Raw genomic sequence first — 16635 nt, forward strand, 5'->3', positions numbered from 1 at the left:
AAATGGATTGCTGTGGACTGTCGGTCAGTGATAGGCTTATATTCAATTAAAAAAATGTATGCTTTCCTCTTCTACCACAATAATGTAATTCATTTTAATTATCAGAATTATTTAGAATATACAGTAAATTATTATTTATATTTATTTGAATATAACCATTTTTATTATTTAATCATTATATTTTCAATTATTGTTATCAGAGGGCCTTTTTTATATATTTACATATGCAATTATTTTAATTAATAAAATAAAAATTTATTTCAAATAAAAATGTAATCGATTGACAGCCCTACTAATTAGTAAAGAGATTAATTATTTTGTATTTTTTCCTCATTTCTTTTTTACTTTCTATATCTCATAACTGGATCTGATACATTTTAATAAACTATCAGAAGAAAATTTGAATGGTGCTTGAACATGCAAAACCTGCAACCACTATGCTAGGGTGTGTTAATGGTTTGCAAGGGCATGGGCATTGCTTTGCGGTTACTAAGGTCTTATAGGTGCAGTGTTAATCTCATCAACCAAATTTGTGACCAAAATGTTTGTTGACGAAGGTTTTTTTAATTTAATCAATGAACAATGAAGCAAATCAACAGGTGAACTTGAACTTGATCAGAATGCTTAACAAGTGTTGTGAATATGCCGTTTCCGTAAAAACGTGCAACATGAAATGCAATATTATAAATAGTATAGAAAATAGTCTCTAAAGCATGAACAATTCACAATAAAGTAACTTCTAGTAAGTTTATTATATGATATTATTTCAGGAGCTCAAGTTTTCACAAAAGGAATGTTTTCACAATGTTTTCTTTATCTTTGATACATGTTAAATAAACCTTTTTTAAAAATCAAAATGTTTTAATATTTAATTAAATATTGGTATATTACATTCTGACGTTGTTGTCATTTTGCAAACAACTAAAATATGTTATTTTTATTGACTAAAATGATATGCCATGTTAGTCAGAGTACATCTGACTAAAATAAATTATGAAAAAGACTGAACTATGACTAAACTCTCAAATGTAACACTGTTTGGTGACGCTAAGGCATTGATAGGTGGTTGCTAGTACAGTAAGAGACGGTGCACATGTGCAGAACTCAGCAGAAAGTTTCACAGATTTTAAAAGAAATTGGAACACACATCAATCATAAACTTCAACACATCCCCTGTCCCTTGCATGATCATTTATTACATATTTTGGTTACTCTGACTATGCTTTCATTACAGTCATTACAGTGTGCTTACCATCTGATAAAGTTCTTATAATATGCAGGTAACACAGAAGCAGCCCTCTGATCTCATACTGTCCCAGATGGCCAATGGCAGGCAAAGTGCCTATTTTGGAACCGCGCCTGTGTAACTAAGCAGATATGTACACTTGACAAAATGATGCATGGTGTCATGTGATGTGAATTATGGACACATATAATCAGTGCTGGGTGGATTATTTGTGAATTGTAATCAGGTATTGATTACAAATTACATGACAAAAATGTAATCAGTAACATAATCTTGTAGATTACATTTTGGGGTAATCTAACCTGATTACTTGTGGATTACTTCTAACCAAATTCTGCATGGTTTAATCGTTTAAGTGGTGCTTATGTCCACAAATTCAGATAAATGATTGCAAATGTAAAAATATAAAGGAAGATTTCATATTTTCCCCTTTGATTCTGAAAGAGGCAAGTTAACACACATGTGGTCATGCAGTTTCACCATTTTACAAATGCCATCCACGTGTGGTTAGAAATCAAACCAGTTATATTTATAAATCGGCATCACAAAAACATCTCTAAGTTATCAAGACACCAAAAGTGTATTCATAAATCTTTTTGAAGCCAACTACAAAAGCTATTTAAGAAACTAAAAGTAACTTTAAGGCACTTATCCAATTGAATAAGAAATCACATGTATACGATGTGAATTTTGATGCCTTTAATGGGCAAATCCCTCCGAAGACATTGCGACACATGGTTATATCACACAGTGAGTGATACTTCAAATAATAATTGAAAAAATGTTTTTCAGTTGGTTAGATTTGTGATGTAAAGTTAAAAAACTGGCAAACATACCTCCAAATGCTTATTTAGATTCGAAGTAGAATCCTTCACAGCTAGTTGGATATTAACTTTTGGAAGGCAGAGGTCACATTGCACAGTGTCTCCTTAAAAATATATATTATCTATATAGATCCAGTGGTTAAATGCTGAGATAGAACGCTCCATCTTCACCTGGCTGGCTAGTAGCATAACAACCCTCCCCCTCGCTTCCGAAAACACTATAAGACTCACCGAACGTATAACAGCGATATGCCGATTTCGCATAAAAATTTTAAAGATTGAAAAAAGAGAATAATTAGGATAATCAATAAATAATTAACAATTAACTGCCATTGCCGTTGTTAATATGTAATCATGTAATCTGTAAAAAGTAACTGTAGTCCGATTAGGAGTATTTTAAAATGTAATTTAATCAAATTACAAGTACTTGATTTTTGTAATCTGATTACCTAATACGGATTACATGTAATCCACTACCCAGCACTGCTTAAAGTGAAATAGATGTCTGTTGTTCACCTCATTGATGTCTGGAGTACCAGAATCCCCATACAAAGAGCCTCTAGATTGCATTCTCCTCACAAAGCCATTCTGGGGGAGAGCACTGGCTGTGAAACACACACACACACACACACACACACACACACACACACACACACACACACACACACGAGAGAGAGAGAGAGAGAAATATCTAGTTTAATCAGAACATACAAAATACACATTCCACACACAGATGGTGTGTATAAACATGGCATAAAGCACAAGTTAAAAGTTTGGACAAACTTGACCGAAACATATTTTATGATCTCATAAACATTGAGATCTAAATGTGTATGCTTGAATGCTTGAAATGATCATTGTAGACAAATATAAATTGTTTATGTACGAATTTCTAGTTGGACCAAATTGTGCAGGAAATGCAGCCAACAAGTGTACAGCAAACATGGGAACTTTTTTTAAAAAAGCCACCCAATTGGACCTCATGAAGTTGCCTGAGAGAATACCCAGCATGTAAAAGCTGTATGGGTAGCAGGTTGTTACATTGTTATTTTATTTCAATCAACTTATTTTCTCAGATGTCTAAACCTACTGGGCATTACTACCTGCTGCACGTCCGCCGGTGCCTTCAGTTGTCCAGCTATGAGGTCATAAACTGGGAGACACCTATCACTGATGTTTCACCCAATTATTCCCAGAGCATATCCTGGTTGTGGGGCAGTGGTCAGGGACGTCTCCCTGCCACTGGACACCAGATCCTCTCGGTTGCCTCTCATTCTGGCTCTCCCATCAAGACATTCCTCCTTTCACATCAAGACATACCTTTCAACCAGGTTTCTATACACCCCTCCCCATGAGCAAACCTACCCTGCATCCAAGGCCTCTTCTCTGTTAGAGAAAAACACAAGTTATCAAACTCTGCCAACCACCCATCCAGTGCCTGCCCTTGAACCAATCCTCCAACAGATTAAGTAGCAGGGCGACGTGAGAGGCGAGTCAATCGACTGCGTCAGCTGCCCCTCCAAAGCCTAGCTTGGCCTGGTTCGATCCCCCACTCAATCCCTCTCCAGAAACCCCTGAATAAGGACCGAGTGGGTCAGCAGAAAAAGCTCCTCCCCAGCCTTTTCCTCTTCTACTTGCTACCTCACCACATATAGTCTTTGTTCTCTATTCCTACTTTCTCACTTCTGCACACCCCACTTTTCATCCTTTCTTCTTAACCATAGCCAGCAGCTCCCTTCTTCTGCCATTTCATTCAGAGACTTCTACAACATTGATCCAAAGGTACCTGTGTTTTTCAACAGGTGCTGCATTGATGTGCCAATAAACCCTTGACACCCGACCTCCACAGGGTGAGTGGCAGCCCTCCATCCGTTTTTCCTGAACTCAGCAGATCAGAGCTTCTTCCTCTCATAGACTGCCTCCAGTCCCTCTTCTCATGGGACAGTAAGTTCAATCATTATGGCATTCCTAGCTGATGCCACCATAACACCATGTTCAGCCTCAGGAAGTTGATGGCGATCTCAGAAGGTAATTTTAGCTGCTGGCCAGTTCCAATTGCCAAGATTGACCCTTCCTCCCTTCGTGCCGTGCCTTGTGCGGCACCTCCCTTTTTAACAAACTCAATGTTTTGCCTGGTCTTGCCTTCGCTCTCTTGTCTGTGGGTTAACAGTTGTACTCCTGCTGGTCACCTGGTAAGCATGACTTGTCTTAGTACTGGTCTTCTTGGTGAACCTCCACAACAGTGGATTTAGATTTTATTTTATTTCACTAATTTTGAAGAAGGACATTATAATTTTGTATGCAAACTTTGAATGATGTTTCAGTGCTGTGGAGAAGGTCAGGAGTCACTACTGTTAGTGATAATTATTTATTAAGTATTTTATTTTATTATTTTTGTCATTATTAAATGTTATTCATTATTTTTTTTATTTTATTGTTAATATGGTCAAAATTTTAAATGAGACCTTGGGAGTCCAGAGAAAAAGACAGTAATGAAGCACTTAAGCCTCAAAGTCTTGTGAGAGATGTCTTTTATTATAACACAAAGCAAATGGATAGCCGCTTCATAGACAAAGGCAAACTTTATAGATGTGAAATTATAACTTTATCATTCCTATAATTCAATTTGTGTTATTTAACATTTTTGATTAATTACTGTTATTCTAAAATATGGAAAATAGTAAAAAATAAAGAATAGGTTGGTGTCCAAATGTTTCAATGATACTGTATGTCTATTACATTAACTTTTTTGTTGCAAAATAACTTTTATACTCACCAAGTTCCTTATCAATGATGGTGCTGCCTCTGCGGCTGTCCACTGAACCGGTCACTGATGAATTATCTCGGTACTAAAGGAGCGTGGGAACACAAGAAGGGATTATCTGACTTCTTTTCAAGAACGTGCATGGTTAAAGTTTATAAAAGGACACACCATATAAATGTCATTGCAATAAGAATCCAGAATGGTAAAGTAGCCGCACACACACACACACACACACACAGACACACACAGACACACACACAGTCAAGAGGAAAATAACATTTCCTTGTCTAATCTCATGACTTTCATGACTTTTCCAGTCATTTGTGTTTAATGAGTAAGGATTTTTTAAGATAATTTTGATTCAGACCTATTCACAAATGAATCATTCTGACTGTTCTGTAAATCAGTTCAACCGACACCACTCTGGCTTGCAAACATACTTTAATCAACATATACAAATCATGAGCAATCTAGCAGATGAAACAGCCAAAGCATAACTACAAATCCATATATCATTATAGAAATGACATGACTTTTCCATGACTTTTAACAATTTTCTTGGAAAACACAGATATTTGGGAATCCGGTTTACATCTAAAAGTAAAAATGTTATAGTCCATTTCAAGATAGAACTCAGACGGACGTTTAGAGTTAAAGGTGACTATCGCTGTACAAGATCATTGCACTCTTATATTTCTGTTCATATTTTCTTAATCTTAAAGTCCTCTCTGTTTGGATAGACATTCTACAACTGTTCCAATTCAAAGACTCACTGAGCAATGTTTCATAAAAATATTTTCCACATAGACGTGACAGACTCATTGTAGATAAATGGGTGTTTACCATGAAGCCGAGGCCATTTCTGATGAGTTGCCTGGGGCTGTTCATCTGACTGAGATTCTGGTACAACAGCTCGAACAGTGGCAGGTAGAGCAGACAGATGCGAGCCTGCTGGTTCTGTCATGAGGTTAAAGTTAAATCACTTATTAAGATGACACATTGTATCAGAATGAATGGAACACAATGGAAGGCATTGTAAGGTCATTATGAATGAGCACTGATGAAGCAAATGACATTCCATGAATATTTATTCAGTTGTGTACATTTCAACGATGTCCTTAACATCTCTATATCAAAAGAACAATTTGTAACTGTAAAGGCTGACTTGTCGTTAATAGTGCAGAGCAAACAATGCTAATAATACCCAAGCTATATTATACAAAAGGCCTCTTTAACTACTAACTTTTGAGTGCCAGATGAAAACTGGTCACAAATAGACCTACTTCCATTCCACTTTTCGAGATTCTCCAATGCAGTCAAAATTGTCAAAAGAGTGCCTAAAAATGAGTAAAACATTGTACCATACCTGACTAAAATGTCATAATCTCACATTTTGTTAATAATAGTGACCTGGGGATGTGGGGAGTAAATCAAAGCTTACACATGTATTATTATTCTTGGTATTAAGTTTAAAAAAGTCTATAGTATTCTTTTTATGGGTTTAATTAAGACCACAAAACCACCCAAATCAAGAAATTTAAGAACATCAAGAAGTTGTCTAGCTTTATTGGGGGCCAACTATAAAATACTTGTAACCTAAAGAGTAGAGGTTGATTGATATATCGTTTTTTTGAAGAGAAAATAAAGGTTAGACTTCATAAATTTACACTAGTGCTTATTCTAATGACTTGAGAAACTTAATAAGACATGACGACACTTCTTGAGGAGAAATGCAATTTTTAGGGAGCGAACGTTTCAGTGCACTGAAGTGAATGGGACAGCCTTAGAAATGGCCAACCCCCGTGGTCAGTTCCCTGACTACCGACCTAGTGAGCTGATTGAGATGCAACCCCTAGATATTGCAAAAGCTAATAAAATCAGCTTCTATTTTTTCACAGCGTTCAAGAAATGTCCCCATAAGTCCAGTTCCAGAGGTTCTGCCACTAGTAGTATCTCACTCACAATGTCAAGATGAATTTTTTTTAGGTGTTATCCAGAAGAAATACGATCATAGTGAGTTCACGAGAAACCCGATCACAGTGAGAGCTCACCAGTTGTGCCAACGACCTGGAATTTAGATTTGGACGCATCAAATAAAACCTAACATTTGCATAACAGACAACAGATGGTGGTCTGTGGTGAATTCACTTACAATGTGCAGCAGTTAGTTGCTACAGTGACAACGGAAAAGACAGTATTTGAGGTTTTCCTTGCTTTGTTGCATGCCACTCTCCATAAAGATAAAATGCAAAAATGTACAAACATTTCAATAATGTCAACCTGCTTATGCATTGGGGTCATCTAAAATAAACTGATGATTTTTACCAGAGTTGCCTTCATGTGCATGCTGTTGGGAAATGTTTAACTAAATTATTTGTGCTGTTTGGCTTAAGATGATATTTTATCTAAAATATTAAACTGGTGCAAAATTCTCAACCAAAACATTAACACTAGAATTGCATAAGTCATATATGAGAAATTATTTTCATGTATGAAAAATTAGATTTTGAGTGGTACTTGGCTGTGCAAAAAATTGCTGCCACTATGCTAGGGTTTGGTGGGTGGTAACCAGGGCATTGCTAAGCGGTTGTTCTGATGTTCTGAGATGTATGCCCGTTGCTATGCAGTTGCTAGGATGTTCTGGGTGGTTGCTAGGGCATTTCTTAGGTGTTTTGAGTGGTTGCCAACTCCTAAGTCGCTGTGATTTTCTAGTCCCTATAATTCAAGTCTGTAGCACATAAAGTGTGGGGCAAGTTACCTGCTGAAGTTTCATATGTAGGGTTTGGGGATTAGAAGGCTCCCTAAACCAAAGCATGAGCAATAGCAAAAGAAATGCCTGTGTAACTAATCTAATTTTAAAGTGGCCAACAAAATACACTGCTAGAAATCTCTGGTACACAAGCACCATTGAGAAATAAACAATCAAATGTCATTCTCAGTAATGACAATCCCAGCTGTCTATTTACTTACACATGGAAGACAGCCATAAGCATTCTGGTGGGGACAAAGGTTAAAGACATGCCCTTGTGCTATTTAACAGCATCGGGGACTTTCCAAACAAGAAGCAGGTGTGGCAGGGCGGAGGGCGGGGCCGGGTCGTGATTCCACACACCCGACCCCAATCAGGCAAATCAAGCCTCAGAGAGGGATAAAGGCCGACTGGAAGCTGCAGTGCGACAGAGAGAGAGATTTACGGACAGCTGTCCGACACCTGTATGTGTGTTTGTCTATTTGGTTGAGTTTCATATTAAACTATTATTTATATTTTCAAGCCGGTTCTCGCTGCCTCCTTTTCCATTAATCCCTTTACACTGGTGCCGAAACACAGGAAGGAGGAGGGATGCGCCGTAGTAGAGTCCTTACCACTTCCATCCATCCCAATGGAGCAGCTGCGGCCATTCGCCGGGGGACAGAGGAGCCCGGTCGCCTGAGAGCGGATGTAGAGCCGCCGACCGCCAGGGGAGGAGAGGCTCCTAACCGACCGCCTGTAGCAGTCAGGGCCACTGAAACACGATGAGGTCTGAGACCATCGACCGCGAGCGGGGAGGGGCTCCTGGCCGACCACCTGGAGCCGGAGGACCGCTGCCAGGGACGGGGGAGACCCCTTCCATCCACCGGAATGCGCCGGGGGCGTTCCGTTTGCCAGGGGCCGGAGGACTGCCTCCGATCCTCCCGGAGAGGCACGGCTGTCATCCATTAGAGGGTGGAGGAGTGGCCGAGGACCAAGCTACGGCGTATCAGAGAACCGGCGAATAAGTGTTTTTTTCTCTCTCTCTCTCTCTCTCTCCACTCCCACTGCCACTCCGTGTTGGCCTTTCCATCTCTATTTTCAAATGTTTTGTTAAATTGGCACAATTGCCGTTACGGCGTGTAGGTTCCAAAAAAAATTTCCCCTCCCCTTGTCCCTTCCCTCATAGAGGGGATGACCTGCCAGCAGATGGGGCGGAAGGCTTGCCCCTTCCCAGGGAAATAGGGGAGGGGATGTACATCATGCCGGGGAGCACGAGGGAGAAATGTGGCAGGGCGGAGTGCGGTTCTGGGTCGTGATTCCGCACACCTGGCCCCTAATCAGGCTAATCAAGCCTCAGAGAGGGATAATGGCCATCTGGAGACTGCAGTGGGACAGAGAGAGAGAGATTTACGGTCAGCTGTCCGACACCTGTGTATGTGTTTGTCATTTTGGTTGAGTTTCATATTAAACTATAATTTATATTGTCAAGCTGGTTCTCGCTGCCTCCTTTCCAAATTAATCCCTTTACAGTAGGTTAAGTGGTTTAGTTTCCAAAATCATATATTTGTTTGCAGAGTATCACAACTCACCTTAAAAGCGTACCTGTCGTCCATGGCGTGTTTGATCATGAGGTTCTTCAGTGCGGCCACAGCTATTTTCCTGATTTCTGGACAGCCTTGGAGTCCATCGGCCACCTCTCGTAGCAGCAGACCCACCAGGAAATGGTGCTTACAGTAGTCCTCAGTCAGACTGTACTCCAGACTCTGATCTGAAATATATCAATTCAAGGTCACTGACATTCTCAGTTGAAGCTACTGCAAGTAATGTTTCACATCACATTCATTATGAGAAAATACCACAATCTTTGTGGCTTTTTGGTAGTTTAACAGGCACTACACTTTTGTCATGCAGGGTCCAAAATTAACTTTTTTCCAAAGCTGCCAATTGGCGGGCGAATTGAGAAAATGTTTCAGACATAAATATTTCTTCCCGGCCATGAAACTGTTTAACTATTTAAAATGTAAAAAATCTATTTTAAATTATATTTTTGCCACCTTTCACAAAAACGTGAAAAGTCCTATCATGATTTTTTCGTATTTTTTTATTTTTTATTTTACTAATGTACTAATATACATTTTATTCAAAGTATGTTAATCAAATATTTATTTTATACGTTTTATTTCTAATGTATTATTACAATGTTAGTGTAGTTTATGTGTCCAATGCCTCACACATAGCCCACATTTTTACATTAAGCGCTGGCTCGGCCGAACTAATTTATCTACAAATGCAACAATCTCAGTTTTAGTTTTAATTATAGTATTCCGTTTTATATATTTAGATTAGAGATTATTCCTTCTGAAAGTCTGTGCGCAACATCTAAATGCTTGATTTCCAAAAGGCAAAAAGATTTTTAATTATATCATTCTTATCATCCTACTAATTTACCTCATGTTGTTCCAAAATATGACTTTCAGTGGAACACAAACCTAAATGTTAGCCCCAGTCACATTCACTTTCACTAGGGACGTGCACAGACATTTTGAGGGGCAGTAGCTTCAAAATTGTCCTATATACATCCTAAATTGTATACAGGACATACACTCACCTAAAGGATTATTAGGAACACCATACTAATACTGTGTTTGACCCCCTTTCGCCTTCAGAACTGCCTTAATTCTACGTGGCATTGATTCAACAAGGTGCTGAAAGCATTCTTTAGAAATGTTGGCCCATATTGATAGGATAGCATCTTGCAGTTGATGGAGATTTGTGGGATGCACATCCAGGGTACGAAGCTCCCGTTCCACCACATCCCAAAGATGCTCTATTGGGTTGAGATCTGGTGACTGTGGGGGCCATTTTAGTACAGTGAACTCATTGTCATGTTCAAGAAACCAATTTGAAATGATTCGAGCTTTGTGACATGGTGCATTATCCTGCTGGAAGTAGCCATCAGAGGATGGGTACATGGTGCCATAAAGGATGGACATGGTCAGAACAATGCTCAGGTAGGCCGTGGCATTTAAACGATGCCCAATTGGCACTAAGGGGCCTAAAGTGTGCCAAGAAAACATCCCCCACACCATTACACCACCACCAGCCTGCACAGTGGTAACAAGGCATGATGGATCCATGTTCTCATTCTGTTTACGCCAAATTCTGACTCTACCATCTGAATGTCTCAACAGAAATCGAGACTCATCAGACCAGGCAACATTTTTCCAGTCTTCAACTGTCCAACTTTGGTGAGCAAATTGTAGCCTCTTTTTCCTATTTGTAGTGGAGATGAGTGGTACCCGGTGGGGTCTTCTGCTGTTGTAGCCCATCCACCTCAAGGTTGTGCATGTTGTGGCTTCACAAATGCTTTGCTGCATACCTCGGTTGTAACGAGTGGTTATTTCAGGCAAAGTTGCTCTTCTATCAGCTTGAATCAGTCGGCCCATTCTCCTCTGACCTCTAGCATCAACAAGGCATTTTCAGCCCACAGGACTGCCGCATACTGGATGTTTTTCCCTTTTCACACCATTCTTTGTAAACCCTAGAAATGGTTGTGCGTGAAAATCCCAGTAACTGAGCAGATTGTGAAATACTCAGACCGGCCTGTCTGGCACCAACAACCATGCCACGCTCAAAATGGCTTAAATCACCTTTCTTTCCCATTCTGACATTCAGTTTGGAGTTCAGGAGATTGTCTTGACCAGGACCACACCCCTAAATGCATTGAAGCAACTGCCATGTGATTGGTTGATTAGATAATTGCATTAATGAGAAATTGAACAGGTGTTCCTAATAATCCTTTAGAATACATTTGAATGCTTAGCTAAACAAATTGATGACACTTTTAAGTAGACCTGTTAATGTTTAAAAATATTAGGCTAAATAATTAGTCATAAAATTAAATGAAATTATTTTGTATTCACAATTATTTTCCAAAATATGCTAAAGACGAAAATATAAATGCTGGGAGAATTTGCACTATACAGGAATACTGAAAAAGGGTTTAGGTTACATTCACTGGTTCAATAACTTAATGTGGATAAGAAATAAATGCGTAATGAATTGTGTTGAACAAAAGAATGCACAACTGTATTCCGAGCTGTAACTTTTCCGAGCTTTCTTTGTATTTATAGAGTACAGGAAGGTTTGGTTCATAATTAAAAAGAAAAAAAATAACTTTGCTGCATTAACTGAACCAGTAATTGAAATACAAATGCAGTCTTCTATACAGGCAGATAAATCTGATATTTAAAACAAGCAGGCTTACAGAATTAAGAATTGAATGGCGTGCAACTGTTGCGAGAGTGCAACTGTTGCGAGAGTGCAACTGTTGCGAGAGTGCACGTGTAATCAGAGATGGCCTCTGTAAAAAAAAAAAAAGTCATTATAATTGGTTCAATTTCAGAACCGATGCATCAAAATTTAAGCATAATATTGATGCATTTTTACACCCCTACATTTTATATTATTAAGCGTAAAAAAAAACTCATTTCATTCGGGTGTGCAAGCTTTCATTTTGGGAGGCATTTGCACACTCTCAAACACCCATGGCTACGCCATTGCTCTCTTGGAGGGGCACCTCAGCAAAAGGGATTTCAATACAATCTTTTGTTTAAACCTTTTTCAATACAAATGGTAACTGAGGGTAACATTCTGCCTCATATCTCCTTTGTGTTTCATGAAGGAAAGATAGTAGGAATTGGCTTTCAAAACTATTCAATCATATTATACTATGGATAATATTTTGGTTGCTGCACTAATCCTGCTCTGGGTCCTTCCACAGATCTGAAAATGGACCAAGCAAGGTTCTAACAAGGGTCTTGCAGCACCATAATTTACATTGCTTAACGCTGCAAAACAAATGAGAGTAGAATTGGTGACAAGGTGATACTTGGCTGATTTGATGGAAGGTGGTGCTTGTCCTGAATCAGCGAGGGTAAGACTACCATTTTTACAATTCCCAATGTATGTACAGACGACGAATAACATTTGACTTTAAACAGATTGTTACTCACATTTAGCACTTGGTTGTTAATTTAGTTAATTTTGGACCTTTCATAAAGGGCAACAGTGCTGCATTAGGCCATTGGCATTTGTGAAAGTGGAAGGCATCCAAGTGAAACACATTTAGAGATGCTTTGTGAAAGCTGACTTCACTACATTTCAGACATGACAGAAAGAGTGACAGAAAACCTTGCGTTTTATGCAATAGGATTTCTATGTAAAGTTTTGCATGCAATTCTAAATAACTTACATTTGTGGATTTGTATCATTGAGGTGTTGAGAGGTCTGTGCTATCAGGTACAGCCAAGTGTGGCAATATTTTGATTTGTCTTGGTATATTTAGCTCTTATTAGAGTCACTAGAGCATCTGCTTTAATGGTGGAATGAAAACACAAAGCACCTCAAAGAAATCTTGTTGTTAACAAGCGGATGTTGAACACTGATTAAGAATATCCCTGCTAAAAAAAATAAATAAAGAATTATGCTTTTTTTTTAGTTATTTTTTTTCCAGCAGGGATATTTCCAGTCTAGTCAGTTAGCTAGTTTTAAAATAGGTTTTGGCCATTTTGAAGCTAGCTTGGGAGACCAATTGGCCTCCCAGCTAAACCAGTTTGGCTAGGCTTAATGACCAAATTAAACCAGCAAAATACAGCCTGCAAGGCTTTTTTAGGAGAAGGCTTCACTAATCGAGCAATCAATTACTTTTTTATCTTTTTTTTTATGTGATACAGTACCAGACTTTAATATTACTCAACATCCCTATCCCAAATAGCAACAAGAATTTAATTCCGGCAAGGCCACATAAGATGTTTCTGCATCTAAATTCATTATCCCAGTAAAGAGCTCAATTGATGGTAGAGATTTGACAGACAAATATATGATAAAAACAGTGCAATATAAAAGTCAGCAACAAACAACATCGCATGTCATGAAAGACTGCCCTCATTGCATGCTTTTTTTTTTAATCTCAAAACTCTCTTTCACAAAACATACTTTCATCCAAGCAAAGCAAATATGTAAAGCTTCATGACAGAAAAGTTAAGGCCTTGTCCTGCATCATCGGATGCGGGTTAGACAGTTGACTTATGAGTGACACAGGAGCATAGCAAGGTGATTAGTGGCGTTACCAGGACGATTATCTGAGAACAAGATTATCTGTTTGCGTCGGCATTGGTCGGCATCACCTACCTACGACACCAAAACGCTCCGCCGCATACGAAATAAAACCTGAAATAATGAATAAAGGAAGCAAATCATGCAGGATCGTCATCATCAGTGATGGGAGTGAAGCTGTGAGAGTGTGTGATTGTATTTAAAATGTAATACTAACTTACTACTGAAATGAAAGTGATGCATTTTTCAAACAGTGGTAGCTGCAATGTCTTTGGGAAAAGCATTTATCATTTTTAATCCAATTTTGTATAAAACTCTGGTCTTAACTCAATATCTTAACCCAGTGATCCGGGAGATCTATGCATTAAGAAAATGTGCATACTGTGAACAGTATACATAATAAATACTGCATATATAGTACGATTGTGATAGTATGCAATTCCACACATATCATATGTCTCAGAGACTGTTTACCTCGGTGATGCAGTGATTGTAGGAAATATGTTTCACATGTTAAGGTTTTATTAGAGCATTTATTTAGTTCTGATTTGGAAATGTCAAAACTGATAAACTCATGGCAGCCAAGGAATCTGTTGTTTTCAAATAGCTTATTAAAAGGTGAAGAGTATAATCTTTCTCGGTTTACATACTTTCCTCTATCCCAGTTTAATATGCAGTCTCAGCAATAAATAAGCCAACCAAAGGCAGACTTCCTCTGACATTGCTCACTTTTTGTTTGAGAATCCTGACCAGCCCAACATATCAACACTGGCTCAACCAATGACGTGTTTGGGACGGGGTAACTGTTGCTCTGACTAAAGACAGATGAGGGAAGTGTTTGGGAAACCTGTTTAAAAACGGTCATTCGTTTTTGCAATTCCGTTTGGGCTGAAATGTGGTGAAAGTTTGACTGAAAAATTCAACACTTCACCTTCACATCTAATGTGTAGGTTAAAATATTATTCTCAACGATGCCAAAAATTACATGCAGAGCTTAGATGTCATCACATCTTATTGTGTACAACTTAAACCCTTTGTAGCTGGAAGCCCTGCTTCACATTCCATGACATGATGACCAGCGCTGCTAGCAGATCTTACAGTGGGGAAGTTAGACTGGGGTCAAGGCATGGTGTATATGAAGGGAAGGATGGGGGCACGGGAAAGCAAGGGCATGGTGGCATCAACAGTAACAAATGCAGAGACCTACCCTGGACTCTCTGCAGCTTGGTCCTGCCGAACGCCATGGGCAGGTTTAGAGGAATGTAGTGCTCGTGATTGCACAACGCCGTGAGGAATTCAAACTTCATCTCTGTAAGAACCTGTAAATATTTAAAAACCTCATGAGTCAGAGGGCTGGTTTGGAGACCTACTGTAGATGCATGTCACAGTAACAGATAGATATGTTTTACAGTAATATGGTGTAACGTAGTTCAATCGAAAGGAGGAGGCGAGAACCGATTAACTTAAACTTAAATGACACAAACACACACACGACGGACATGCCCGTAAACGATCTCTCTCTCCCGCACAACCCCCCACAATCGGCCTTTATCCCTCTCGGAGGCTTAATTAGCCTGATAAAGGACCGGGTGTGTATAATCACGACCCGGCCCCGCTCTCCGCCCTGCCACATAGGGCGTCTACACAAGTACTGATTAGCTAAACTTTGAGTAACCAGGGCTAAAAAAGCCCCATATGCAAAACGCAGTGAATTTCTTTTTTATATGTTATCTAAAATTTTATATTTTATGTGTTTACAATAATGTGAAGAAAAGCTATTTTGGATTTGAAGTAATAGTAAAAATTGCTCATATTGAGAATGTAGTTAATTTAAAATTGAATTACCGTGTGTCATTGGCCAATCACAGGGGACTGTAATCAACTGATTTGTTCTCTTCAGAACATGCTGAAATCGCTCCCTATACTGTAGCATTCACTATAAAGAGAATTAATTATTGAGTGTGTTTTCCTTCACAGAAAATGTCTGCCCACCACACACATTTCTTTTAGCTAAGTTCTATTCATGCTTATACTGTTTTATGGAGAAATTACACATTTATAGAGACACAAAAGCAATATATTTAAAAACAAGTGTTCTCCCCAATTTGTAATCCCAATTCCAAATGCACTCTAAGTCCTCGTGGTGGCGTAGTGACTCTGTCTCCAATCCGGTTGGCGGAGGACGAATCTCAGTTGCCTCCGAGTCTGAGACCGCCAATCCGTGCATCTTATCACGTAGCTTGTTGAGTGCATTACCACAGAGACATCAACCGTGGAATCCACGCACAACTCACCACGCGCCTCATTGAGAGCGAACTACATTATAGCCACCACAAGAAGGTTACTACATGTGACTCTACCCTCCCTAGTAAGCGGGCCAATTTGGTTGCTTAGGAGACCTGGCTGGAGTCACTCAGCATGCCCTGGATTCGAACTCCAGGGGTGGTAGTCAGCGTCTTTATTCACAGAGCTACCCAGGCCAAAACAAATGCAATATTAACATATATCGTAATTGGGTAGAAGGCAACAACAACTTACGTTGGTCAAATGGATGCAAACATTTTTGAATAATGACACAGAAAGCTGAACTCGGCAGAATCCATCCATCTTTCTATCTATATATCTATCCATCTATTTATCCATCCATCCATTTTATCCTATCTAAGTTCACGGGGTGAACTCGGCTGCATATAAATTTAAAAGTGTGCTTTCTTTCCCTGATCTCACGCACTCCTCTCCATGTCTGCTGCGAGATGGTTTGTGTCTCAAATAACTGCATTCAGATCAAATAGCTGTGATCAGATGGTTATTTATTCATCACGACAGGCCTAGTGATTGTATCGGCACGCACTTCACTTCTACCAGTCGATTTTGAAATATTTTATTCATTTATTGAAATACAAAAAAATTAAACCCAACATATTTCTAAATTCAAAATGCACTTCAAACTAAA

The 16635-nt window shown here is 39.0% G+C and overlaps 1 protein-coding gene across 2 annotated transcripts in view; it reads right to left on the reverse strand.

The window, feature by feature from the left end:
- Nucleotides 1–16635, reverse strand: part of LOC127651550 (dedicator of cytokinesis protein 11-like) — a 119425-nt gene that overhangs the window by 42253 nt on the left and 60537 nt on the right. Inside the window, exons 30-36 of one of the 2 annotated variants that reach the window (XM_052137446.1) lie at nt 14890–15001; nt 13758–13796; nt 9155–9333; nt 5678–5791; nt 4847–4919; nt 2587–2675; nt 1253–1367 (exon numbers count right to left, since the gene is read on the reverse strand). In XM_052137446.1, coding sequence (XP_051993406.1) covers nt 1253–1367; nt 2587–2675; nt 4847–4919; nt 5678–5791; nt 9155–9333; nt 13758–13796; nt 14890–15001 — 721 coding nt within the window. The remainder of the gene's footprint in view (nt 1–1252; nt 1368–2586; nt 2676–4846; nt 4920–5677; nt 5792–9154; nt 9334–13757; nt 13797–14889; nt 15002–16635) is intronic. The other variant, XM_052137454.1, reaches the window with a different exon arrangement.

The sequence above is a fragment of the Xyrauchen texanus genome, chromosome 1 (assembly GCF_025860055.1).
Source record: "Xyrauchen texanus isolate HMW12.3.18 chromosome 1, RBS_HiC_50CHRs, whole genome shotgun sequence".
Classification (NCBI taxonomy): Eukaryota; Metazoa; Chordata; class Actinopteri; order Cypriniformes; family Catostomidae; genus Xyrauchen; species Xyrauchen texanus.